Genomic DNA, 27,536 nt, shown 5'->3' with positions numbered 1-27,536 from the left:
TTGATAAATTGCGACAATTGCATATTGATACACGTACGTCACCACGTAAAGAGAATCAGTTCGATCATGAGTACCACGGCTCACATTATCAAAGTGAAGGATTCATATCCGACGGTCCCCTAGTGTATTTATGAATATGTAATATTTGGCATAATTTGAATGAAATTTGTCGTGACATCCTGCGTGTGTGTGCCCCTCCAAATATCCAGAGAAATGGGCGCCCTTGCGTAGTACTATATACCTAGGTACTTGCTAGAAATTACAGAAGGTTATTCGTTTTAATCCCACCCATTTTCGGTTCGGTGCTGCCACCTGGCGTATCATACTGGAATTATGGTCACCTTACAAGGGCAGTGTTTGTCTGACCTGGAATACTAGCAGACACAGTTAAAGATGTTTTTATCATGGAATCTGGAAAGTCCTCAAAACTTTCCCTTCTGTTCTTTGAGATATTTGTTAGAGATTTATGACCCCTTTACCTGAAAATCAACGTTGCTACTTCCCTCTATTGTCCCTTTCTTTTATCTACCATTCATTGTTTTTTTTTAAATGCTGAATTTTGTTGTTTATGAAAGGTTACGGAAGTACGGCAACATTGAAGAGAATGACAGCGCATGTGCTGCTTAAGATCAGCCCTGGGTTATGTGGGGGGAAATGTGTAGTGTTTGGGGCAAGAGATCTCTAAGTTTGTCTCCAATAGTTACAGTGAGTGATGGTAGTGACTGTTATCAAATGGCACCGAAAATCAACGTCTTTTCCACGAGACGCTTACACATACACAAAAAAGCCACAACCAGTTATTGTTCTTAAATGAAAAAATTGTGTTAAAATATTAAATTGTTCGCAGTAACTATCTTATGTCGCGGCACAAGTCACAATCAAAAGTTGCATTTGAAGCAATAATAGCACGTGTATTAAATAAAATTAGTACCGGTATACGCAACGGGAGTTGGACAGTCAATCAAACCGCACAATGGCATGCAGAAATACAGGATTTGCTATTCCCGCTAAAACGATAAAGATGGATTGATACCTTCTGAAACACGGGAATAGCGGTATGTGAGAGTGAGCTACACTAGCGACAAAAGATCTCACTTGAACGTAATATGAACTAAAGAAGTATACATCCTGGTTCCTTTTCACTTTCCTCCGGCTGCTACAAACAAACAAACAATGTTGCCAATTTAGCGACTTTGTCGCTAGAACTAACGACTTTTGGAAGTGTCTAACGACAAAAAATTTTATTTAGCGCCTAGCGACAAATCTAGCAACATTTAGGAATTCAAATATTTGGTTCTATATTTATATTAAAGTTTTCAAAATTTTGCAGTTTCTGATACTAATAATGACTTTTACACACTCGGTTGCACTACTGCTATGAGCAACTTACTTCGTTGGATTCATCGCTGCTATGAGGATTATGCCCTTCTTCACTGCGGTTCGAAAATCCGGGAATTTCCCGTATCTAACTAGTTGCGTAATAGCTGGTAACCTATTCCATTGCACAATGCGTACAGTGACAGTGACCTTGGAGAACGTTGTGCTTTTCTGGTTCAATGTAGTGCGTGTGATTTATATATTAATTTAACTGCGGTTGTTCTTAATATAAATTATACAGAAATTTCGTGGGGTGAGTTCGGTGAATTGTTCCAATACGAAAGCAACATGAATTTCCCAACCCCTCCAAAAAATATAATCGTACTCTATAAGAAGAAATGAGAAAAAATGATCCTAAATTTCAAGTAGTGCATTTGCAAACTTTTAATGCTATTTATTAATTTTGTATTCTTGAAAGCGCATAGTGCAGTGGTTTTGTCAAGATGGTCATTTTTTAAAAAAAAAATACTCGAGTCTTCCATTGTAGATGAAAAATATTTAAATTATTTTAATTCTTTAGTAAAATTATATAGCGACTTTTTTAGCGTCTTGGCAGGAGGCATTTAGCGATTTCTAGCGACTTTAGAGTACTAAACTAGCGACATTTCACACTGGCGAGTTGGCAACAGTGCAAACAAACAATTGCCTAGAGAGCGATGGTGGCTAAGGAAATAAGGATCTGCAGAAGAAGATGATTTTAAATATAAAGTTGCTTTTGTGAACGTTCTTGTAAATCATTTCATTAAGACTGGCAACATAAAATATAAGGGAAGTATAAGAACAGTGTTATATTCTTATTATATTTCAATTCACAATGGCTGGTGAGGCGTCTGTTAAGATGGAATTGATGTGCAAAGAAGAAATTCCTTATGACTTACCTCAGGAAGATCCACTCGAAGGGAAAGGGTGGACATACGAAGTGATGACTGGCAAGAAAGAGTTAATATTATCCACAACGGAAGGAGAGGAAACAATGGACAAGGATACAGCTATGTGTTCTTTGGATGTGAAACTAAACGTTGATAAGGTGAAATCAGAATTAGCAGTAGAAGAAGATCCTGAATTTGAAAGGAATATAGAAACGCCTAGAAAAATAGTGGTTCAGGAGACTTGCGCGTCGTACTGTAATGACTTCCAACAATTAACAACAAACAGTTTAAATTCACTTCGCCCAGAAAGGTAATGTTCAATTTTTCATATACTAATTGGCTCAGATTGATAATACGGTTACATGCGTTCGGAAAGTTTGTTGGCTAAAAGCAATACTTCACGAGAAATATTTAGATATGGGAGATATCTAAGGGTATGTTTAGTACAAGGGGTCCAGAAGCACGTAAAAAACACAAAATTTACAGGAGAAATGAGTGATGCAAGTACTTAGACGTAACATAACGCAACTAAATCTAACCTAACCTAACATAAACTAACGTAAGCTAAGCTGAACTAACCTAAACTAACGTAATATTAGTAGAAATAAGCGAAATTCTGTCATTTTTTTGAAAATTATGCGGAACTCCTACACTAATATAACATAAACTAAACTAACCTAACGTACCCTAAACTAGCCTAACTTAAATTAAACTTACCAACCCTACCCTAAACTAACCGAATGTGAACAGAAATTACCAAAATTGTAACATTTTTTAGAGAAAAGAGCTGGACCCCTTCTGCTAAACATAGGCCGATATCTCGAACGTAATTTAGTAACCTACAATCAGTAAATTGGAAGGCACAGGTAGATAAGCTGTATACCAAATAAAAATAAGATCGATACGACTAATACAAATCTTATGTAATTTAGATCTTGATAAACTAATTATTTATTTATTATTGATCAGACACTTCTCACTAATTGTTGCACATATTTAAAATATGGGTGCTCGACATTATTGTTTTATTTATATAGAGACTTATGTAAAATAAGAAATCGTGAGAATGGTATATATCCTAATATTTTGCAAATTTAAACGTGGAATGTATTATATTGGAACAAGAACTATGGACGTTTGTGTTTTTACTTAGAATTTAGCTCAAATGTGTCTAGCCTCATTTTTCCGGAGGGCTTCGAAAGACATTAGTAAAATACAAGAGAAAGAATATTTTAACCATCAATGGATGTTCGTTAATTGTAGAGGTCCATACATCAAACCATTTCATAGCTGCACTCATTTCTTTCAAGGAAGTCGACTTTTTACATTCCCAGGAATCATTTCTAGAGTATGGACCTAAATTTCTCAATGTATAATCACTTTAGGGGCTTAGTGAACGTACATGATGTGTGAATTATTGTACAAACAACGCTAACCAGGATGTGCTAGATGGCCGGTAAAAATAAGATTGCTATGCAGATTAGGGCATTACGCAGAATGTTGGTAAACGAGCATCGCAAAATTCTGTATTTAGGATTAACTTACATGTCTTACGTGTTGAATGCGTTCTTGTACGTTCCTAAGTATTTTATAGGTAACATCCTGAAATGCTTTCTTTGCTTGTATATTTGTGTTCCAAACTAACGCAATATATTAGGGACGTAATTCCTTAGTTATATAAATTCCTTCCTTCCCAAAAGTTTTTCTAGTTTTGTGTCATGATTTGCCATATTTCGTCTCGCTTACAGTGGTAACTAGCTACCGTAGCACGGGGTTACTTTGCACATTGCGCATTACTTCCCACAAAATATGAAAAGAGATTCAGTCATCTGTTAGTAAAACCCTGAACTGTGAACAGATTAGTGGTAGTTCATATTTTTCTCACTGGGTGTGTCTGTACAGTCATATGGTACTTTGTTACTGTGGCGCCACATATTCTGTCTGCTTTATGTGTGGAATGCGGTGAGCGGGTAATTGAATTTCGGTTTCATGGCGACGATCGTGGCAACTATTCTACAACCAACTTTACTGAATAAATAATTTAGTTCTTTTCACTTTTAGTAGTTAAGTTTAACAAATTTGGATTTGTGCTTTTTACAATTTAGAAATTTATAAGAACATCCCTAGGTGGCGAATACAAAGAAAGTTTGAATTCGTTCTATTTCAAGCGCTTTCCAATTCGTTTTTTTTTTTTTTTTTTTTTTTGCGCTGTTCTGAGCCTATCGTAGAAGTATGTATTTGACATCTAGCTATTCCTAGTAGAGGTGGAAAGTAGCTCGCGAGTTTTTTTTTTTTTTTAATGAAGAAGGAAGTATTAATGTTTGTACTGACAAACAATGAAAGAAATTTTGGTCGTAGCTTTAAAGTTGTTTCAAACTTCGTGATCAGAACGGCTCCTACTCTGCGGATGGTATAATTTGAGAACGTTTCATTTCTTTTAGCCAAGTGAAATAATTTGAGATCTTATTTGAATATATAAAGGCAAGTAAGAATATCTCAGATACAAACCATGAAAAATTTCCCAGCCATTCTATTTTTAACATCTTTCAAACTTTAACAGCTATTGCCAGTTATTTCGCTTCTAACTGCAGTGAATGTAATTTGACATAACGTCTTTCTTATTAGGCGAGTTAAATAAATTTTGTTACTCTGCTTTTAGATTTTAGACAATTGAGAATGGCCATAGATACAAGTCCCGCAGAATTTTGTGTTTTTTTTTTTATTTTAGAACAGTTTTGGAATAGAAGATTAAGAATAGATTTATCAATACAAAATAACTATGCAAAGTATCTCTTTTGAAAAATAGAATCTTAATATGTTTTAAAAATGTGCCCGACATCGGTTTCTTCTTTTTGGGTTCCCTTTTAAGGGGGGTGGTCATTATGACTACAAATCGATTTCTAAGTAACGTTAGTTTCAATTTTTGTTAAGGGGCAGCAACATTTTATCAGATAATGTTCTCGTTGTATTGTTGAAAAGGGTATTTTATAAACGACTTTTCGTTCTTCTACATAGAAATGGAGAACTTCTGTATAGATCATCATTATTATTTAAATTCATTTCAGAACGATGTTAAATCAAATTTCATTGTGGGTTAATGAGATGTACTCATAAAATGCCAGCGAAGCGTTATTTATTTATTTAGAAATTAGCCTTTTTAGAGTCCAGATTAAGAATATCATAAATATGATATTATTAAGTACATCGCGCCTTTCGAACAAAATTTCTTAGTATGATAGAAATCTACATCGTATAAGCTGCATTTCATTCTTGAATGTAGGTTTACATTAGTAAAGCACGATGATGGTTGAGTCCAAGTTTTTATGAGACAAAGATTTAAACTGCTTTAAGAAAAACTATTTTCCACTTTATTATACTTCTTGCATGGGGGAATATATTCTATGATCCAATCGAAAGTGCAGGAACGTAAGAGAAAAACTAACCAAGACAGACAAAAAGGTTAAGGAGCTAATGGTTTATAGTTTACTTGTGTATCAGTTTTCTGATATATTTTTGTTTCCACGTATTTTTCCTTTCTTTAATTTGCATTTTTCTCAATTTTTAAGATTTTTTCACACCATTTTAGACTAAATTCCACCAAGATATGAGTTTTCTATCATTTTGTCAGCACTTGTGTGAATTGATAGCTTTTCCCATAGTTCATACTGCCTTTTAGGACAGGTCTGTATTTTTGCTCTTAAAAGTTGTAAACGCTGAGCTATTCCATATAAAATCAGGAAGTTCACGAGTGAAGCCTTAAAAATTAAAGTTAGATTTTATGTTTCAAATGAAATTGACGTTTGTTTGATTTGCACTTGCTGATGGCTCAAAGCTCATAGGATACAGGCTTGGGTGTCGTTTCTAGGCTTGTGCATCACCCTTTACAAGAATTTCCATTAACAAAGTGGATTTCTTTAATTTGTATTATTGTTTTCTTTTGAGATTTTAGCTTGCATTCTCCGTTTTTTTGTTGACTACTTACAGCTTTATCTCGGGCACTTGCGTAATGCTTTTCATCCTTGTAAGTGTCTATTTCCTTTGTTTTTTTTTCTGGTTAGTTATAGCTCAGTAGTTTACGAAAATGCATTTTCAATTTTGCATCGTCTCTGAATTTTAAACTCAATCTTTTTCTCCTTCGTTTCCTTCTGCATTTTAACCCTTAAGAGGAAATATGTGTATGTCAGACACCTATGGTTTTTCTTTGTATTACATTGGCAACACTGATTCACTCAATGTATCGGTTCTCTCAGTACCTTCCAATTATTTAGTTGTGTGTGTTTCGCAGTAGTCCATTGTTGGCGGAATGTCTGAATGAACATTTATCGATGATTTTAGAAAGAGGCACACATTTCCATTATTGTTTATATTTTTGCGTGATTATTGGACACACATTTCCTGAAGAGAGTTTTGCTTTCAAAAATTTTTGTGGTTTACTTTTATTTACCATGAAATAGAAGCTATTGAGCTCTTCAAACATACTATTTTGTTTGTGTGAGATTTTATGTATTTGCAAAATATAGACCTAGTACCTCGAGAAAGAAATTTAAGAATGAAGCTGTAAGTACAGCAGATCCTTATTTCACGGGAAAAAATCCAAAAATGTTGAAAGTACAAAAGTAATTTATATTATTGTCTTCAGTAGATTCTGACTGAGACGCCTAATTTTTTCCTCAAATCAAGAATTACCTACTGACGGTGAGGGCGATACCAATTCTGATACAGTGCCAGGTGTGAGCTAAAGTAGTAACAGAACTGTCAATGTGAGCAGCCCTAGTGTAGTTTCATGTGATAACGAAGGCCTTAGAGAGAGAGGTAAAAACAGGTTTGTTTGGAATTGAATTGAACCTCTAAGAAACCGAAGGGTTCTCATCAAAACATAGTCAGAGGGATGCCTGGTACAGTCACCCATGTAAGAAATCTGGGAAAGAATCCTGTCTAACTTATGTAATGATGACATATTTCAGGAGATTTCAATATGAAATTGGAAGAAAATCGAAACAAATTTGAAGTAAATTAGAGCAAAGTCAAACTACAGATCCACTGATCTATCTGAAAATAAAGCCCTTATTCCTCTCCTAATATTGTGTTCTATTTGTAAATCAGGCAACGAAGACATGTATTCACCATTTTCAAGGCACTTTTGGACGACCTCTATTTAAAGCTACCATGTTCGTTAAACGTTTCCAAGCTCTTGGACAAATAGAACATTTGAACAGGGTGGCTGCATGTGTACAAATAGCATATTTGCGGGGTAGTAATATGTAGAATTATACTAACTTAAAATTTGTCAGTTTTTAAATTTATATACTATTTTTATTTAGATATTGAAATATTTTCCGAATTTATATTCCAATAAAACCGCATTAATATATGTAATTCTTGTTTATAATATTTTGCTCGAAGTACAAAATATAAAGTTTCATTATTCTACATTACACATACGTTTTTTAAAAAAGATATTACTTTATACATGTCCGTGTCCCAGAGACACGCATTTCCTGTAAGCGAACGAAAATAACGTTCCCTGTTAAGGGTTAAGATATTTTCTGACTTTAAAAATTACTCTAATAGCATACATTTTACAAAAATGGAGATCCTAAAAGAGCTGGGAGTGAATCAAAAAACTTCTCTCTCTTCTTTGTCTTCAGTTAAATATAATGTTACTATTTGGGTGAATCCTTCACGATTAATTCCAATCAGTATTGTCCTAAAATCGATAAGATAAAGCGCAAGTAAAATGGAATTAAAAGAAGAAGAAACAGCTGGCAATCAACAAGGATATCATCTTAAAGTTAGTTCTTGGCTTTCTTTTCATTCTTCCGAATATCTCTTTTCCATTTTGTCTATTGCTAAACAACATCTGGAATTACAAACATGTATTATAACGAACATTAACAAAATGGAAGTGATGTTCACCTGTTCCACGTTTATTCGAGAGAAGATAATTTTTTTATAACAAGTTTTCGTCTTCGTTTATAAAGATTTATAATTTGTGCTGAAGGAATGTGTGATTTTTTCTTGCTTTCCTGGTTTTTATCTTCTCCCGATATTCTTTACCATATATTGAGCTAAGTTCTGAAATTAATTTTCTATCTTACCATTTGATGTTATCCCATGTATCTCAATTAGCTTTTTCTAATATCAATATTGTTCTCGTTTCTACCAGGGTCATAATGAGAAGCTGTGAGGGGCGTAGACATAAAATCATAAATAAGGGGCACTGACTGTAACATAGGGACGTTATTTCATATGCGTATTTTTTATTAAACAGGCTTATCAACAGTTGTATATGCAGTATTATTATAAACTATCCTCGCAGACCGTTTCAACGCTCAAAATTGTAAATAAGTAAAACGCAGCGAAATGATAACTATTTCATAATAAGTTACTAGGTTTGGAAACACCTGCTCGACACACAAGTACCGTAGTTTGTCATCAAAATTACCAGAATGCCATTTTATAACATTTTATAACTATTTCGTTTGTATAAAAAAGTTTAATCGAATATTTCAGATTCAGGACTACCCATCCGGGATAACAATGCTACCAACTTGAAATGTACAAAATATAGCTAGAGGACCAAATATTTAATCATGTACAAATTTTGCCCTGAAATCTAAATTGAAAAGTTGAATATAATACAACTCAAAGATATGGTTGTCAAATAGATTGATTATTTGATCTCTGTGGATTCAAACTTCAGAAACACGATCATATGGCATTTCACTATATTTTACCCAAAAGCCGTTGCTTGTAGGAAGCGCAAACCGTTGACCGCTTAGTTAGTCCGACGGTGATTTCTTCCGACTTTTGGTCTACCATGCATTAACATGTTTAATCACATTAGGTATTTAATCTTCTAGTATAAGAATTAGAGGAACCCTGACCTGTAAACATATTCTTCGTCTCTTTGTTTAATTCTCTTTTGCCTTTTTTAATTTTAATAGTCGGTATATTTTTTTTCAATTTGTCATCTCTTGGTTAATTTTTACCATGATATGCATTTTCTGTTGATGATTGCTTTTTGCTGCATAACAGGAATTGTTCGAAATATTTCTTAAATGTTCACTTATTTCTCTTTAATCCAATTTTTTATCACTTTTCCATGTCAGCTAACCACTAACATTTAAGGGGACTGGCGTTTTAAGAAATAGTAGCTCCTTCCTCCAGTTTAATTCTTTCAGTTTATGTCTGATACCTGGACACCGAACATGGCAACACGCATGCCCCGAAATATGACATGCCAGTATATTTCTCCAATTGGAGCAAGAAAGAGTGAATATTTCGCCATCACTTAGAGACGCACTAGATAGATTTGATAAACTACATTCACTTTGAATTCTAAGGTATGAAAATTAATGCAAGCAAAATGAATATAACAATATGCATCATGCTAAGACAGAAAGCATGGACAGCACAACGAAATTTCAACTTTTAAGAATAGAAAGTCTGCATTTCCCATCTTTTTGTTTTTGTTTTTTCTCTTTCCTTTAAGGAATATACCGCTTTTAGTTTCAATAGCGAACATAGCTTACCATGCTTAACTCCCTGAAAAACAAACTGTAGTTCCAGGCTGCCATTCGAACGAAGATTAATTAGAACGAGTCTTACACGCTGTCGAATTGGGTGCACGATCGCGTATGCTCAAATCAGGTGTATGCTCAAATCAGCCATAAAACTCCACACTGCCATATAGTTGCCCCCGGTTCCATTTCAATTTTTAGTTTATTTACGGTTTATAAATGTTTATGGGTTAACATCTGGCCTCAGAAAAAAACATTGTATTTTTAGATCAAGGTCAGGCAAATTTAATCCACTATCTTCAGGAGTTACTGTTAAGTCTAAATATATGTAGGATCAATCGAGGATTTCCATTGAGAAAAGCTAAAATATCTAAGCTAGAAGCACTTTGAATGTGGTCTTGGAGCACAATGTTGCGTATATCATGCACGGAAAGAAAAAGAAATGAACAAGCACTAAGGGTTGCTAATGAAGGAAAACAGATCATGAAAATAATAGGAAAAAGAAGAAACACTATGCTTTGGCATCTTATTCGGCACTCCGATGTGATCACCATGCTGATAGTGGGAATGCAATAGAAATACCAGGAAGAAGAATACCAAGGATACAATATGTAGACAGTTACGAAGAAGAGACGTTATCAAGTTTTAAAACTGATCTCCCACGGTAGAGAAAAGTTTCAAAATTTCCATGTTGCCCACCTATCTATGGTTAGGCTGAACAGGATGGAATCGACGATTTAAAGATTGGTTTCCCTAATTTACTATATTCACACTAGCTCTCTAAGGATAATTAGAACGTTGATTTCATAAATCTACGAAGCCAGTTGTACCTCTTGAAGGATGTGTACTCACCAATAATGCATGCGGGAATGACATTTCTTAGCTTTATTATGTAATGTTCGGGCAGCGTAAATAAAACTTCGAAAATAATATTCGCAACTTCTCGCATGAATACGTCGGAACTAGGTCGTGTTATTTTTTGAAATAAACCGCGTTCAAGTATCGGCTGGTACAAGCTATATTTTGCTCTCAAAACACATGAAATCCTGTTTCCTGTCGTTGTTAGAATTTTGTAAATATATTCGGAACGTTCATATAGATTTTCGCTTTTTTCCCAAAACTTTACACATCCTTCTCTCTCTCTCTGTCACTTGTTTATTGCGTTTATCCCAACTTTGCTACGGCAAATCACGATTTCTTTCGTACCTACATTGTGTCATAAACCGAAGCTGGGGAGAACGGTAGACAAAACATAGATACCGTAAAAATGGAAAAGTGAACAAATGATCAAATTAAGCTCAGGTATTAACAAACTAAAATTATGATGTGCAAATCACAAAACCTGTTTAATCTTTACAGAAAATATGATAATACCAAATATAATTCATACAAATTAAAGAACATCAAAAGGTTACAAATGATAAAGTAGCTTTTACTGTATATATTTTCGGCCGTTTTAACTTGTTTTATTTCCCCTTTTATCTTTTATTATTTTCGGTATTTTCGAAATATCTTTTTATTTTATTTTCGGGTTTGTCACACAAAACTGAGATTAGAAACGATTGTTAGGATTATACGGTGGAGTGCATTGTTCTAAAGTAAACTCATGTTATACTCTTATGAGTGCTCCAATTGTACGGATTGAGCTTTGGAAGCTAAATCGCCGTTTGCATACGTGAGATCCAATTTTTTGTTTGTTTATCATCAGTGGTTGTACGATATTTTCATACGCCTCCGTGTAAAATATTTTTTTCAAATATTGTGCAGAAATCAGCAGTGAAGTGACTAGTACATATGTGTTAGCACCCTAACATTCGTTTGTAATCTCAGTTTTGTGACAAATTCTGGCTGCATATTATTGAAAATGAAGGAGCAATTGTGCCTGCTTGAACGATCGCTTATTACTATCTGCAGAGGACTCCAGCGGACCCTTAGGGTAATCCGACGTGGAACGCCTGAGATCTTATTAACTGCAACGTCTCTGAAGGAGTTGACCGGTCGAAGATTATTGTGATTAAGTGAAATCTTAATTTATCAATTGTGCCACAGTACAGTATTAAAAGAAAATAAAATAAGATAAAAGTGGAAATAAAAAAATTAACACGGCCGAAAATATATACAGTAAAAGCTACTTTTTCATTTGTAATTTTTTGATGTTCTTTTAATTTGTGTAAATTACATTCAGTATTATCACATTTTCTGCACAGTTTAACCAGGTTTTACGATTTGCGCCAGAAGATAATTTTAGTTTGTTAATATCTGAGGTTAATTTGATCATTTGCTCACTTTTCCATTTTTACGGTATCTATGTTTTGTCTACCGTTCTCCCCAGCTTCGGTTTATGACACAACGTATGTACGGAAGAAATCGTGATTTGCCGTAGCAAAGCTGGGAAGAATGCAACACACAAGTGAGAGAGAGAAAGGGTGTGTAAACTTTTGGAAAAACAGCGAAAATCATTGTGAACGTTACGGTTATATTTACAAGGTTCTAACAACGACAAAAACCACGACTTTATGGCCACAGGAATAACCCACGCAGTTAAAAGAAAGAAATAGAAGTGTAATGATATTTCACCAACACTAGCCTCCACTAAGCACTGGCCAATAAAATTTAAGATATCTACAAGAAAAGCAGAAAACAAATTATTATTAACAAAATAATGTGTTTTGATTGTAAAATATAGCTTGTACCAGCCGATACTTGAACGCGTGTTCATGCGAGAGCTCGTAAATATTATTTTCGAAGATTTATTTACGCTGTAATGTAAAACATTACATAACAAAACTAAGAAAAGTCATACCCGCCATGCTTTCTCTGTCTCAGCATGATGCATATAATTATATTAATTTTGTTTGTATTAATTTTTCTCTCTTAGAATTCAACGTTAATGTAGTTTATCAAATCTATCTAGTGCGTCTCTAAGTGATGGCGAAATATTCATTCTTTCTTGCTCCAATTGGAGAAATATACTGACATGTCATATTTCGGGGCATACGTGTTGCCATGTACGATGTCAAGCTATCAGACATAAACTGAAAGGATTCAATTGAAGAAAGGAGCTACTATTTCTTAGAACGCCAGTATCCTTAAATGTTAGTGGCTGGGTGACTAAGACAAGTAATAAAAAATTGGATTAAAGAGAAATAAGTGAACGTTTAAGAAATATTTGGAGCAATTCCTATTATGTAGCTAAACGCAATCATCAAAAGAAAATGCATATCATGGTAAAAAATATTTATAAAAGGACAAATTGGAATAATATATACGGACCTTACAATTAGGAAGATGGGAATAGAGATTTAAACAAAGAAACGATGGAAATGTTTATAGGTCATGGTTCCTATAATTCTTATACTAGAAGATTAAATACCGAATATGATCAAACATGTCACTGCATGGTAGACCAAACGCCGGAAGAAATCACCGTCGGACTAACTTAGCTGCCAACGGTTTCCGCTTCCTACAAGAAACGGCTTTTAAGTCAAATATATATTAAATGCCATATGATCGTTTTTCTGAAGTTTGAACCCACAGAGATCAAATAATTTATCTATATGACTACTCTATCCTTGAATTTTTATTATATTCAACTTTTCAATTTGGATTTCAGGGTAAAATTTGTACATGTTTTAATATTTGGTCCTCTAGCTATATCTTGTACATTTCAAGTTGGTAGCATTGTTATCCCGGATGTGTAGGCCTGAATCAGAAATATTCGATTAAACTTTTCTTTACAAACGTAAAAATTATAAAATGGCCTTCTGGCAATTTTGATAACTCAATACGCTACCTGTGATTCGAGCAGGTGTGTTTCCAAACCTAGTAACTTTTAATGGAATAGCTATCATTTCGCTGCGTTTAGTTATGGAGAAAGAAGTTAATATGAATACTGTGTAGAAGTTGTGCCGTATACTGTATAAATACTGTATAGAAGCTGTACCGTATAAGAGATGTAAAGAGTATTTACCAACCTTATCTTTTAAGATTTGTGTGTTTGTAAGATTGCTGAAGGCAATGGTTTCATGGTAAATTCAAGGTGAAAACATAATAGTGTCTGGAGAAATGTAAGATCATTGTGTCGTTTTATTACGTTTCTGGTTTTAAGTTTCTTAACGTTGAGATCTGCGCTTAAATACAATTACTATTAATGCGAATACATTTTACTAATCCTCTGGACTTTCCTGACTGGGTATATACTATTCATTTCACTCCGTTTGCTTGTTTGGAAATAGTTCCACATGTGTGAATTCGTTTTTGCTAATGATTACACTAGGAAAGTAGTACCCGAATCATGTGCTGGCAAGTGATGGTATTATTGCCACCTCGCATACAGTTTTGATATTTCGTGACTTTTTCACGTCACACTCAGTTAAAATAAAAATTAATGGTTTAACAAATTGTTCATTACCATAAACAAGTAATAAAAATATCATTCAAATTACTTTGACGATTCTCATAGTACTTAGATACAAAATTCAAAATATATATGTTGCATCCGTTAGTGCGCTCTAGTTCTGAAACTGAGTTGTTGACCACGCGGAATTTACGTGGCATTTCACACCAGGTGTTGATAATAAGATAACACTGGTTAACAAAAAGAATATCCTTGTAATCCACAAGGAACGTAGCAGATTGGGTGCCGCGTAAACGGGAGGTTGTACGGGTAGTAGGGAGTTGGAGAGGGGGTAGGTTCCGAAGAAACCAGCAAGAGACATGCGTTTTGCTGTGATCAAATAATATCAAACCATAGAATGTATTCGTTCGATTGTAACGTTATAATTAAATTTAATGTATTTTTCGTCACATTAGCCCAGTTCGAATACTAAGATAAGTTACTCCTATCAGGCACCCTCAATTTATACGTATATTTGTAATAGCTAGTGATTGCATAAATTTCGAACTAGACACATCACATTCACCACAACTACTTTTTATTATGTAATCTCCATTAATAAGTTCCAGTTGCCATAGCAAACCGAAACAAAAATGCTATCTTATTACTGTAACCACAAACAGAGACTATCTATCTGAAATCAACATATATTCTATGTTTTTTCTTCTTCTTACCAACAGATTGTGCACTTTTAAGTAGTACCTTTCCCCAAGATAGCTACAAGAAAAATTGAAGTAATTCACAAATATATAATATCGTTGCATGATCTGAACTGGCATGTCATGAAATCAAAGAATACAGAAGAGAAAAGTTTCAAACCGTGCGTTTTCAGTGATGTCCTTAACAAAATCATTCAGTGTGACTAACCGGATTTCGAAACACGAAAACCTTTACCACGACTTTGTGTGTTTCGATCCAAGACGGATTTCTGATTTAAAAGACGTACTACCCTCAAATGCAATGAACAAAATCTGTGGCATAGATGAAGGGAAAACTATCGAAGAACTAAAATTTTATGCAGATATTTAGTCCAAGACGTCACAAGGAGATGTTGTGAGTGAATATGATATTAATATATAATTAGTGAGTATGAAGAGGAAGCATGTTAAAAGCGATATTGAACCAGGGATGTAGGAAATCAAAGTAAACTTGCAAGTCCATCCTTACGTGTGCGTTTAAAATTATATATGAATATCACATGTATGCCTTATGTTATACATACCTCTTTAATATTATACAAGTTCCTCCTTCTCTCCCTCTTACACATGTAGAAAGGAAGTTGTAAATATGCTTTTCTTGAAACTCAATATTATAAAATAAGGATTGAGAGCAAACCTCGGGAAAGACAACCTTCAATCGTTTATGTTAATGCAGTATGAAAGGATATACTAAATAAAGTGAATAAAGATGTCTTAAATAATAAATTATGTCATGATAATGCAGAATTGAAAAATTTCTGATATAAGGTAAGGATGTCCTTCCTTCTTGTCATGAAAACAGATCAAAGTAATAAAAGTTAAATGCTATATATATATATATGATGCACTGCCACTACATATATATATATATAATTATTGACAGTGCATCAATAGTAATTAAGCTGTCTGAAACCAAAGTGAACTATCATAACTCCATTTTCGAGCTGTCAACAAGTATGTGTAAAATTGGAAACCCTGGATGTCAAATACCACAAAAATTGTACATTGCCACATTTTTACATCACCTTTTCATGTGATTTTACCCACCACTCTTTCCAAAAATGATAATTTATCACAAATTATGAAAAACTACAAAGTTTAACCTGGTTGCTGATAGTTTGAAAATGCATTTAGTTCACTGTTTTCACTGTGTTCACTGTTTCAGACAGCTCAATTGAGGTCCCCATAATAAAAGGGATCCAAGTTATACATGATATTTCCAATAAGTTTTATTTATAATCGGAAAACCACTCTGCGGATCACAATATGCAAACTTCGAAAACCTCATCGCACTCCACTCGAGGGTCTACCAATGAGTGAATTGTGTCGTGGTTATCCTCCCAGCTTATATACAGATGGTGATAAGAAAAATGAAAAAAAAACTGTTGTTGGCAACACGTCAAAGTATGGGTTGGCAGTGATGTGGCACGTGCAGCGCCGGACCGCTGGTGGTGGTGTGTTATTTCGGTCTCCGTACTACGTCAGGCGCAGTGGAACAGCAGTGTCTGCCTCAGACGGAGGTAGTGTAAAATGGGACACCTATCAGATTTTCAAAGAGGGCAAATTGTTGGTGCGCGGTTATTTGGAGTGAGTGTGACGGCAGTGGCCACTATGTTAGGTGTGTCCCGTGGGACAGTGTCGACAACACTCGGGAAAACCACATCGGGGAAGCGGAATAAAATCATGATTGTCAGGTCACGCCGGGTATTAAAGCGCATTGTCACCCAGAACCGTCGTGCCACTGCGGAGCAAGTGGTGGAGGAACTCAACCAGCACCCTCCCACCCTGTTTCGACAATCACAGTCCGCCGCGAAATATATGACATGAAATTAAGGGGTCGTGTTGCACGGGCCAAACCGCTCATAAGGGACCATAACGCTTTCACACGCCGCAAATGGTGCCGCGACCATGCAGCTTGGACCGTTGAGGACTGGAAACGTGTGATATGATCGGATGAGTCATCCTTCACCCTATTCCCAACCACGGGCCGTGTTTGTGTGTGGAGAACACCCAAAGAAGCTTATGATCTGCAGTGTCTCCGCCCAACTGTGAAACACCTCGGCGGCTTGGTGATGCTGTGGGCCTATGGTCAAACTTAGCGGACGAATCACTGCCAACGATTATGTCGCAATTCTGGAGACCACTTGCATCCTATGGTCCGGATGTTGTTCCCGGACAATGACGCCATCTTCCAGGATGATAAGGCACCCATTCACACAGCTGGAGTTGTTGCAGAGTGGTTTGAGGAACATCGGGATGACGTTCAACACCTTCCCTGGCGCGCCCAATCACCAGATTTCAACATAATTGACATCTGTGGTCCGTCTTGGAAACAAGATTACGGCGACGATTTCCACCTCCATCCTCTCTCACAGAACTGGCCGATGCCCTGCACGAGGAATGGTGTAAAATTCCACTTGCTACCATTCACGACCTCTATGCCTCCATCCCACGTCGCATCAAGGCTGTTCTGAAGGCGAAAGGTGGCCCGACACCATATTAATCTGGTAAGTTGCAATTTCGTTCAGGTGTTTCCATTTTTCTGATCACCATCTGTATTTCACTATGGTGTGCCAATTTCCTAGACATAAATTTATCTACTTCAAAAGTCACTTTCCTTGCCCTCTAAGGTCTTCACCTTATGTTTGATGTAGATGTATTATTGAGTGGAATAACATTATGTGGTTTTGAAACTTACAATTTAGAGCGTTTAAACGGTGTGCGAGGATAGTTTGTAATAATACTCCACATACGACTGTTTATCAGCAAGTTAAATAAAAAAAACGCATATGTTATAACGTCTGTTTTTTACATTCAGTGCGCCTTATTAATGATTTTAAGTCTACACCCCTGACAGCTTCTCATTATGACCCTGGTAGATATAATAACACTATTGATATTAGAAAAATCCAGAGGCCAGACTAATCCAGAGGCATGGGATAACATCAAGTGGTAAAATAGAAAATTAATTTGAGAACTTAGCTCAATATATAGTAAAGAATATCGCGAGAAGAAAGAAAACGAAAACAAGAGAAAAATCATACGTTACTTTAGCACAAATTATAAATATTTACAAACGAAGCCGAAAACTTGTTATAAACAAAATTAAATTCTCTCGAAATAACCTGAAAAAGGCGAACATCACTTCCGTTTTGTTAATGTTCGTTATAATACATGTTTGTAATTCCAGATATTGTTTGGCAATAGACCAAATAGAAAAGAGAAATAAACCATAACAAAATGATACTCGGAAGAATGAAAAGAAAGCCAAGAACAAACTTTTAGATGATATCCCTGTTGATTGCCAGCAGTTTCTTCTTGTTTCAATTCCATTTTACTCGCGCTTTATCCTATCGATTTTATGACAATACTGATGAGAATTAATCGCGAAGGATTCACCCAAATAGTAACATCATATTTAACTGAATACAAAGAAGAGAAAGTAGATTTTTGATTCACTCCCTGCTGTTTTAGGATTTCCATTTTTGTAAGGTATATGCTATTAGAGTATTTTTTAAATTCAGAAAATATTTTGAAAAACACAACGAAACGAATGAGAAAGGGATTGAGTTTAAACTTCAAAGACGATGCAATATTTAAAATGCACAATCGTAACCTACTGAGTTATATCCAACGAGGAAAGAGAGGCAACGAAAATAGACAATTACAAGGAAGAAAAAGGCATGAGACAAGTGTCCTAGATAAGACTGTAAGTAGTCTACAAAAAACGGAGAATGCAGGCTATAATCTTAAAAGAAAACAATAGTACAAATTAAAGAAATCTGGTTTGATAATGGAAATTGTTGTGAAGGGTAATTCATAAGCTTAGAAACGACACCCAAGCCTGTATTCTATGAGCTTTGAGTCATCAGCCAGTTCTACTCGAACCAACGTCAATTTCACTTGAAATGAAAATCTAACTTTAATTTTTAAGGCCACTCGTGAACTTCCTGATTTTGTATGGAATAACGCCGCGTTTACAGCTTCAAACGCAAAAAAAAAAAAAAAAAAAAAAAAAAAAAAAAGGACCTGTCCAAAAAGGCAGTATGAACTATGGGAAAAGCTATCAATACATTCTGACAAAATGATAGAAAACTCATATTTTGTTGGAATTCAATCGAAAATAGTGTCTTAAAAATTGAGAAAAGTGCAAATTAAAGAAAGGGAAAAATACGTGGAAACACAAAATATATAAGAAAACTGATACAGAAGTAAACTATAAACCATTAGTTCCATAACCTTTTCGTCTGTCTTGGTTCGTTGTACTCTCACTTTCCTGCTCTTTCGATCGGATCATAGAATATATTTCCCCGTGTAAGAAATATAATAAAAGTGGAATATAATTTTTCTTAAAGCAGTTTAAATCTTTGTCTCATAAAAACTTGGATTCAGCCATCATCGTGCTCTACTAATGTAAACCTACATTCAAGAGTGAAATGCAGCTTAGACGGTTCAGTTTTCTATCCTACTAAGAAATTTTGTTCGAAAATCGGGATGTACTTAATAAATTCGTATTTAAGATAATATTCTTAATGTTGACTTTACAGGGCTAATTTATAAATAAATAAATAACACTTGGCTGGCATTTTATGCGTACATCTCAGTAACCCACAAAGAAATTTGACTTAACATCGGTCTGAAATGAACTTAATTAATAATGATGATCTACAGGAGTTCTATAAAGAAGAACGAAAAGTCGCTTATAAAATACCCTTTCTAAAAGTACAACGAGAACATTATTGCTGCTGCCCCATAACAGAAATTGAAACTAACGTTACTTAGAAATCGATTTGTAGTCATAATAACCACCCCCTTTAAACGGAACCTAAAAGGAAGAAACCGTCGTGCACATTTTTAAAATATATTAAGATACTTTGCATAGTTATTTTGTATTGATAAATCTATTCTTAATCTTCTATCCTAAAGCTGTTCTTAAATAAAAAAATACAAAATCCTGCGGAACTTGTATCTATGGCCATTCTCACTTATGTCTAATACTAAAAGCAGAGTAACAAAATTTATTTCACTCAACTAATAAGAAAGACGTTATCACAAATTACATTCTCTCCAGCTAGAAGCAAAGCAACTGTCAATTGCTCTTAAAGTTCCAAACATGTTTCAAATAGAATGGTTGGGAAATGTTTCATGGTTTGTACCCGGGATACTCTTACATTCTTTTATATTCTCAAATAAGATCTCAGTTCATTTCACTCGCATAAAAGAAATGAAACGGTCTCAAATTATACCACCCGCAGAGTAGGAGCCGTTCTGATCACGAAGTTTGAAACAAGTTTAATACTACGACCAATTTCTTTCATTGTTTGTCAGCACGGACATTAATACTTCCTTCTTCATAAAAAAATACTCACGAGTTATTTGCCTCTTCTACCAGGAATAGCAGGATGTCAAATATGCATACTTCTACGATAGGCTCAGAGAAGCGTAAACAAATATTCGACTTCGAAAGGGCTTAAAATAGAACGAATTGAAACTTTCTTTGTAGTTTCAAGCTACGGATATTCTTACAAATTTCTAAATTGTATAAAGCACAAGCTCCTTATTTGTTAAACTTAACTACTAAAAATGAAAAGAAATAAGTTTTTTATTCCGGAATGTTTGTTGTAGAATAGTTGCAAGTAAACGGTACAAATCCGATACAAGTTAGGAAAATATTTCCAATCCTTATTGTTGAAATATTATCAAACTTGTGGTTGGTAATAACAATTTTTCCGCTTCACAACACAAAGGATATAATTTGAATTTGTCTTATCCGTAATAAGTGAGGGAAACACATTTGTTACTATGTGATACAATATAAAATATACAACTATGTCCGTAGATAACAAACTAAAATTATCCGTTTCTTCTATTCTTTACGTACTCTAAATTTTGGCCCCTCATTTACGCTCTCTGAGGAACTGACGTGGAAGTGTTTCACTTCAAATCACGTTATCGCTATTCGATGAGTGAAATAATTAGTTATTTTCTACAATTCATTAAAGGATATGACTATATGGTAAGGTAATATGGTCAACCACTTGCACTTTCGTTACTTTCTGATTATTGCTAGTGCTCCTATGTTTGTGCTCTCAACATAGAATTTATCATAACCTGCTCTAATGCTAATCACAAAAATTTAAATATATAGCCTACTGGGTTTGGAATTTTGCTTTTACAGAATTTTTGCAAACAATGCCTTTCGTGTGTTATTAGGATCGTGAAACACTCTTCATTATTGTTTTTTACGCTAAAAGTAAAAAGGGCATGCGAAGATAAATACTACACTCTGAGTACCGAAAAAGTGAAGAAATATGTTATGCATCACATTCTAAAATACAGGGAGCTGAACTGTTTGAAATAAATATTTAATATTATAACACGATTGGTTCGTGTTTCTGTTCGGGAAGGTCATTCATATAACATGGTGGGGTTCGATTCCTGCCTACCCTATTTGGGAAGACATACTTATGGCCTTCTGGGTTCTTATCTTGTCCGATACGCCTTACTAATGGTGGTTTTAGTGGGTAGAATTCGTACGAGGAACTGGACCTGCTCGCAACTTGAGATGAATCCGAACCAAGCTGGCATACGCGTGTACCCACCTTCATTGACACGCCTACTTCGAGTCCACTCAAGATCTGTATTAGCGAGTACTGAATTCTTACCGTACCTGTAGTGATTGATGCGAGGAACATGGATAACAACTGAAAACAAAAATGTACACGAAATTGGTTTTACTCAAGCAGAAAATAATATACATATCACATACATACTTACTTCTGTATTTTATTAATATTGACTTTATTTATACCTTTTGATGCTTTTGTATTTCAATTCTTTCCTTTCATTATTTTAGCGTACGAAATATAAGTCCATATATTAGTTAATAGGAGAATAAAAAGTAAAAAAAGAATTTTAACAGATTAACTTAAAAATATATGATATGACGACGAAGAAGCCGGCTTATTGCGTGATAAGAGACTTGATTATTTTACGCACGTTGCTCACTGAACACTAATTCACACAACATTTTAATTTTGGAGATTTTAAGAGAAGAAAAAAGGGGGGGTCATATAATTATTCCGAGTTAAGGAGTTCCTTATAAATTCATGTTTCCTCTTCAATGGTCGTATTTTAGGCTCTATCTCGGTCGCTTCTGTGTAACTTTGCCAATAGTCGAATGTATAACTGCATCTATCCTTTGTTCAAAAGTCGTGGTCATTCGTCACTTCGAAAATAATGCGTTTCTTTTACATACGTTCATTCACTCCATGAAAATTTAATGCTTAAACTATTATTTTGATCATAATTCCTTTTTCACACAATTTTTTCTACTACACCTTTAAAGATGATGAAAGAAATTTTTGATTTTCGATGCACACAACATTTGCAAGACAGTCCATATTGCAATCCACGCCAAGCACACCGCGCCTTCTTTCAGCGTCTGTAAGATTGCCCTAGTCATGACAGAGAAATTATTTAAGAATGTCTATAAGAAGTGTTTTCTTACAAGGAATATATATATCTAAAAGTATTAAATGTATTCTTCATTAAAGTACAATAATTAAAATATTAAAAATAGTCAAAATATTCTTCGATTACTTTAGATTCAATTGGATTATTTTCTTATAAAGTCACGACCACATCACATTTCTTTGTCCGACGAACAAGAAGTTCAAGTCACCACTCACAGTACGGCCAACTCATTGACAAAGATAAAACCATAACACAGTATGCATCAACGTACAGTGCATAGAGCCTCATTCCAATTCTGGTAGAAACAACTGGAAAAATTAAGATGAAATGGGAGTGAGGGGGGCCACACGCTCACAAATGGCGCGCGGAAGGGACGATGATCTTCTTTGAAGATTATCAGAATCCTGGAATCTTGGAATTTTCCTCTTCTTGAATTTATTTTTCCGGTTATTACTCCTCTTCATTCTTGCACTATTAATATTTGATTTACGATGGTTCACTAATACTTTACACAAACGTAGATGGGCTATTTTACTTTTATGAGCTATTCACTTTAAATGTTTTTTTTGTGCAAGTATAAGATTATATTTTTGTTCATAGCACAATGTTTCAAAACAAATGGAATAACATGTTGATTATCTATTATATTTCCATTTTATATCGTATATATGTAGTTTTCATATTCTATTTATTCATAATATATTTCTTATACCATTACATAAATCGTAAAATTTCAACCTTTCCTTTTTTTCTTTCTTTGTAAGTATCTGACTCGTGTTGTTACATCTTACACTAAATATCCTTATTATACTAAACATATGAAATTTTCAATATTTTAAACAGAATAAAATATAAAATGCAAAGATAACTATTTTTATACGTATATGTACTTACTTATGGCTAATTTTCAAAATAACTTTTACTAATGTAATATTTTCATTATTCAAACATTCAAAATACGACATTTAAACGACACTATATCAACTTATAAGTAAATTTTCAAACATAATGCAATAATACGATAACACGAATATATGAAATAAATTCTCTCATTAGTAAATAATTTTTTCAAAACATATTACATATTAAAACTTTATTTTCACACAATATTGATTAACATACGTTTTTGTCGAGATTTAATAAAATTTATCGGCGCCTTTAAGATTCACAGCTGAATTTTTACATCGTAATAATTCAGTTATGATTCTTTCTGACCACTCGACAAGGTCTGCCTGGCTAAATTTCAAAGATACCTACCCACAATGAATTATTTGTTTTCCACCCCGAGATGAGGCCAAAACATAGAACACAAGGTTAAAAATTTAAAATAGTAAAGAATGGGACTTACCAAAATTGCTTACTCCGAGCGTTAAAGAAATATCACATTACCCAAAATATATAGGGGGGAAACTCATCTCAATGGCTTGGCATATATTTTTGCTAGTTTTTCCATTACTTTGGAAAAGAAAACATCAACAGCCATCTGGAAGTGGCATAGCTGATCACAGAGGACTGCTTATATCGTATGAAAAACTTTTTTTTTACATTCCTTGAACTCTCTCATTCAATAACACATAAGAGTTTTGTAAATTTACCAATGCTAATTCCAACACATCGGATGAACACAGATTTTTACAGTACAGAAAATTCAAATATTTATCAACTTCCAACAATATTCCCAAAATTTTGTGTATTCGTTGGTTATTACTTCTTGATTGAACCTTTTAAGATAAACACACTGGTATTGTGGTTAATGCGTTGCAAAAAACACTTTTAACACTACTTTCTAAATCTGAATTTTTAAATTCGCTTGAAATCACTTCATGGTATTTCTCAGAATTATGTTTCACAGCTAAATTTAACCAAATTTTACGAGTTTGTTTCGTAGGTTTCCACACCTTAAGTCGGTCTACTGAATGCGATCCAATTGATTTACCAGTTAAAGGATCTAACAATTCGAACACCTTTTCTGAATTTGATGGTTTATTAATACAAAGATAAGGTCCTTTGAACACATTAAAGAATTTTGAGATTTTCTTGTCTGTTGCAGAACTTAAGTTTGTCTGTTTCAAGAAAACCAGATCATTCACCTGTATTTTGTGTTTACTCTCCTGTTGAGAATTGTACCTCTCATTTCGCTTTCGGATCACTCCTTTTCTTTTGAAATCTGGCATTACCAATTTATAATCCCAACTTTCATTGTCATTTTCACTTGTATCATTTGTAAAAATGCCAAAATGTTCGAAGATGGGTTTTTCAGCCTGAATGTTCAAATGTAAACTAGCCGGACTCGCGCCAAGACTACTTGATATCGAATAATTCAATAACACAACAACTTGCGGTATAAATTTCTCCCAGGAAACTTGATCATCTTTACAAAATAGTCTTAACAACCTGTTCGTCTCACGATAGATTCTCTCGACCGCGTTCGAGGCTGGATGGTACGGCGTGGAATAAAATATTTTAACACCATATTCTTAGATTTTTTGTTTAAGTTTTTAGAAATAAAACAACTACCATTGTCCACTAATATAGCTGAAGGCATTCCTAAGTGCACAAAGTACAACGATTCCAAACATTTAGCTACACACTTCGTAGTAGCGTTCCGGATCGGATAAACAACAAGGTTAGCGAGTAAAAGCATCCAAGACTGAAAGTATAAATTTACATTTTGAAGGAGATGGCACAAGAGGTCCGATGATATCAATTGAAATCAATCTCCTAGGGACTTTCACCTGTATGGTTTCTAGAGGTCTAGCTGGGGGTCGAGTATCAACTTTAGTTCGTTTACACTCGAGACAATCGTTAATATAGTTCATCACGTCTCGTCGCATAAATTTCCAATAACAAATTTCGCTGAGAAAAGTTAGTTCTTTCACATCCGAAATGTCCACGGTTGTTATGCATTTCTTCAATTACCAGATTTACTAAAGATGGTGGAATGCAAATTCTCCAGCTGTTAGAGAAATGAAAGTTCTTATACAACAAAATCCCGTGTTCCAATTTGTAGAATTTCTCTACATTTATATTTTGCATCTTACTATAAGGGTCGTTTGGTTTTTCTAAAAATTTTATAATTTTACTGTACTCAGGATGCTCTTTTTGTTTTTCGGTTAACTCTCCTGGTGTGAGGTTTTTGAAAAATGATGGGAGGACTTCCAAATTGTTGATGTCCAAAATTTCACTAGAAGGGGCTAAAACTATCCTGGACATTGCTTCACTGGCAACATTTTCACTCCCTAAATGTGCTTTATTTCTAAGTTAAATCCCTGTAGTTCGAGACTGCACCGAGCCAAACGAGAGTTCCAATGGCGAATTTTATTCAAAAACACTAATGAGTTATGGTCTGTATAAACTTTCACGTGATGTCCATATAATAAATGTCCCCATTTACGTATAGCTGTAACAATTGCATACGCCTCTAATTCCGTGATAGTGAAATTTCGCTGTGCACTATTCAGAGTTTTACTGTAAAAACCAAGTATGTGTTTTTCACCATCAACTTCTTGGAATAATATACTTCCAACTGCTACGAGCGAGCTATCTGTCACTAAACAAAAATCATGATCTAACAGCGGATGGTTTAACAACACTTCTTCAGATAATGATTCTTTTAAGTTAACAAAACTTTGCTCACATTCCTCAGTCCATACCCACTTTTTATTCTTTTTCAGAAGTTCAAACAATGGACTGGCTCGATGAGCGAAATGATATACGAATTTAGAACACCACTCGAACAAACCTAACCCTCACTTCAGTTCCTTTACATTTTTGGGACGAGGCAATGTTCGAATTGTTTCTACGTATGATGGATCCTTTTTCACGCCTTCAGGTGTGACTACGAAACCGAGAAATTGAAAAGTCGTATTGCAAAATGAAGATTTCTTTAAATTTACATTCATATTGGCTTCTTCAAATTTAGTAAACATCAAATTCAAAATTTCTTACTGTTCATCAAAAGAAAAAGTTGGTACAGAAATATCATCAATGTAAGTAACTAATTTATCAAATAATGCATGACCTAACACGACTAAAAGACAAGCCATTAATCCTACGCCTCCGTTAGCGTATCTAAAAGAGATGGATATAAATCTGTACATCTTACCATTCCAAGAAAATGCTGTATAATCTCTACAGTTTTCAGAAATTGGAACTTGTGTATAGCTTCCTACTAAATCAAAATTAGATACGTACTTTGCACCCTGAAACTTTAACAACAGATCATCTATTTTGTTTACCTTTAATTGTTTTATTTTTACATGCTTGTTCAAAACCGTTAAATCTACTACTACACGCATTTTACTAGTATTTTTCTTTGGCACGCAGAAAATTGGGACTGAATGGATTGATACACAAGACTCTATTACACCACATTGTAACCACCCATGAATTTGTGAATCGATATGTTCTTTGAATTTATATGGTAATGTATATTGCATTTTAACTAAAGGTTGGTCAGTGTCTACCTCAATTTCATACTCAGATTTATTACAACGTCCGGGAATGTTTTTTAAAAATTTTCCTGTGTTTCAAGAACAATTTGAACAATTTTTCTTTCTCAAAATCTGACAATTGAGCTTCCTTAACCTTTTCCCGTATTTCTGAAATTGAAACAAATTCACTTTCTATTTTACTATCAAATGTGTTACAGACTGCAACTCTATCTAACGACTTACAATGCGTTTTTTCGAACTCACAATCTATCTCTGACATTTGTTGTGAATAGTAATCAAACAAAAATTTATCTTCATTGACAATTTCTAAGTTTAACGCTTTCATTTCCTTTTCGTTACTACAAGAATTTCTAATTTTATTGTAAGCTTGATCAGAAAGAACGACATGATTAACCCATTCTTTTTCTAATTTATGCTTTTCACGTACCAAATCATTTACTATGGGACACTCTGCATTAACCTTTACAATCTCATATAAAATTTTTGATTCATCATCACTGTCGCTAGCAACATTCACTTTAGTTTCAATACCAGCTTGAGACACAAAATTTACCTTTTGCTGTAATTTACATTTAGTCAGGATTTTTGTAACTTTGGTATTGTCAGCCTGACCACCTAGCATAGCTATGTTAACGATTTCCCCTTCTTTTTCAACCGTAATAGGTTTATCACCAAAATCTATCTTTGCCTTGGATTGAGTAAGAAAATTTCTACCTAACAAGCATTCAGTATTCAAGTCAGAG

The 27,536-nt window shown here is 34.3% G+C and overlaps 1 protein-coding gene across 1 annotated transcript in view; it reads left to right on the top strand.

Annotated features, from left to right (window-relative positions):
• Positions 1 to 2,001: 2,001 nt before the first annotated feature.
• The window catches only part of LOC145690942 (uncharacterized), a 60,161-nt gene continuing 34,626 nt past the window's right edge, over positions 2,002 to 27,536 (top strand). The window contains exon 1 of the mRNA XM_081766401.1: positions 2,002 to 2,556. Within this exon, the coding sequence (XP_081622527.1) occupies positions 2,192 to 2,556 (365 nt within the window). The 5' untranslated portion in view covers positions 2,002 to 2,191. The remainder of the gene's footprint in view (positions 2,557 to 27,536) is intronic.

The sequence above is a fragment of the Thermobia domestica genome, chromosome 7, assembly GCF_964235325.1.
Source record: "Thermobia domestica chromosome 7, izTheDome1.hap1.1, whole genome shotgun sequence".
NCBI classification, from domain to species: Eukaryota; Metazoa; Arthropoda; class Insecta; order Zygentoma; family Lepismatidae; genus Thermobia; species Thermobia domestica.
Note: the sequence above shows the minus strand (reverse complement) of the source record. Positions and strands in the feature narration are given on the sequence as shown.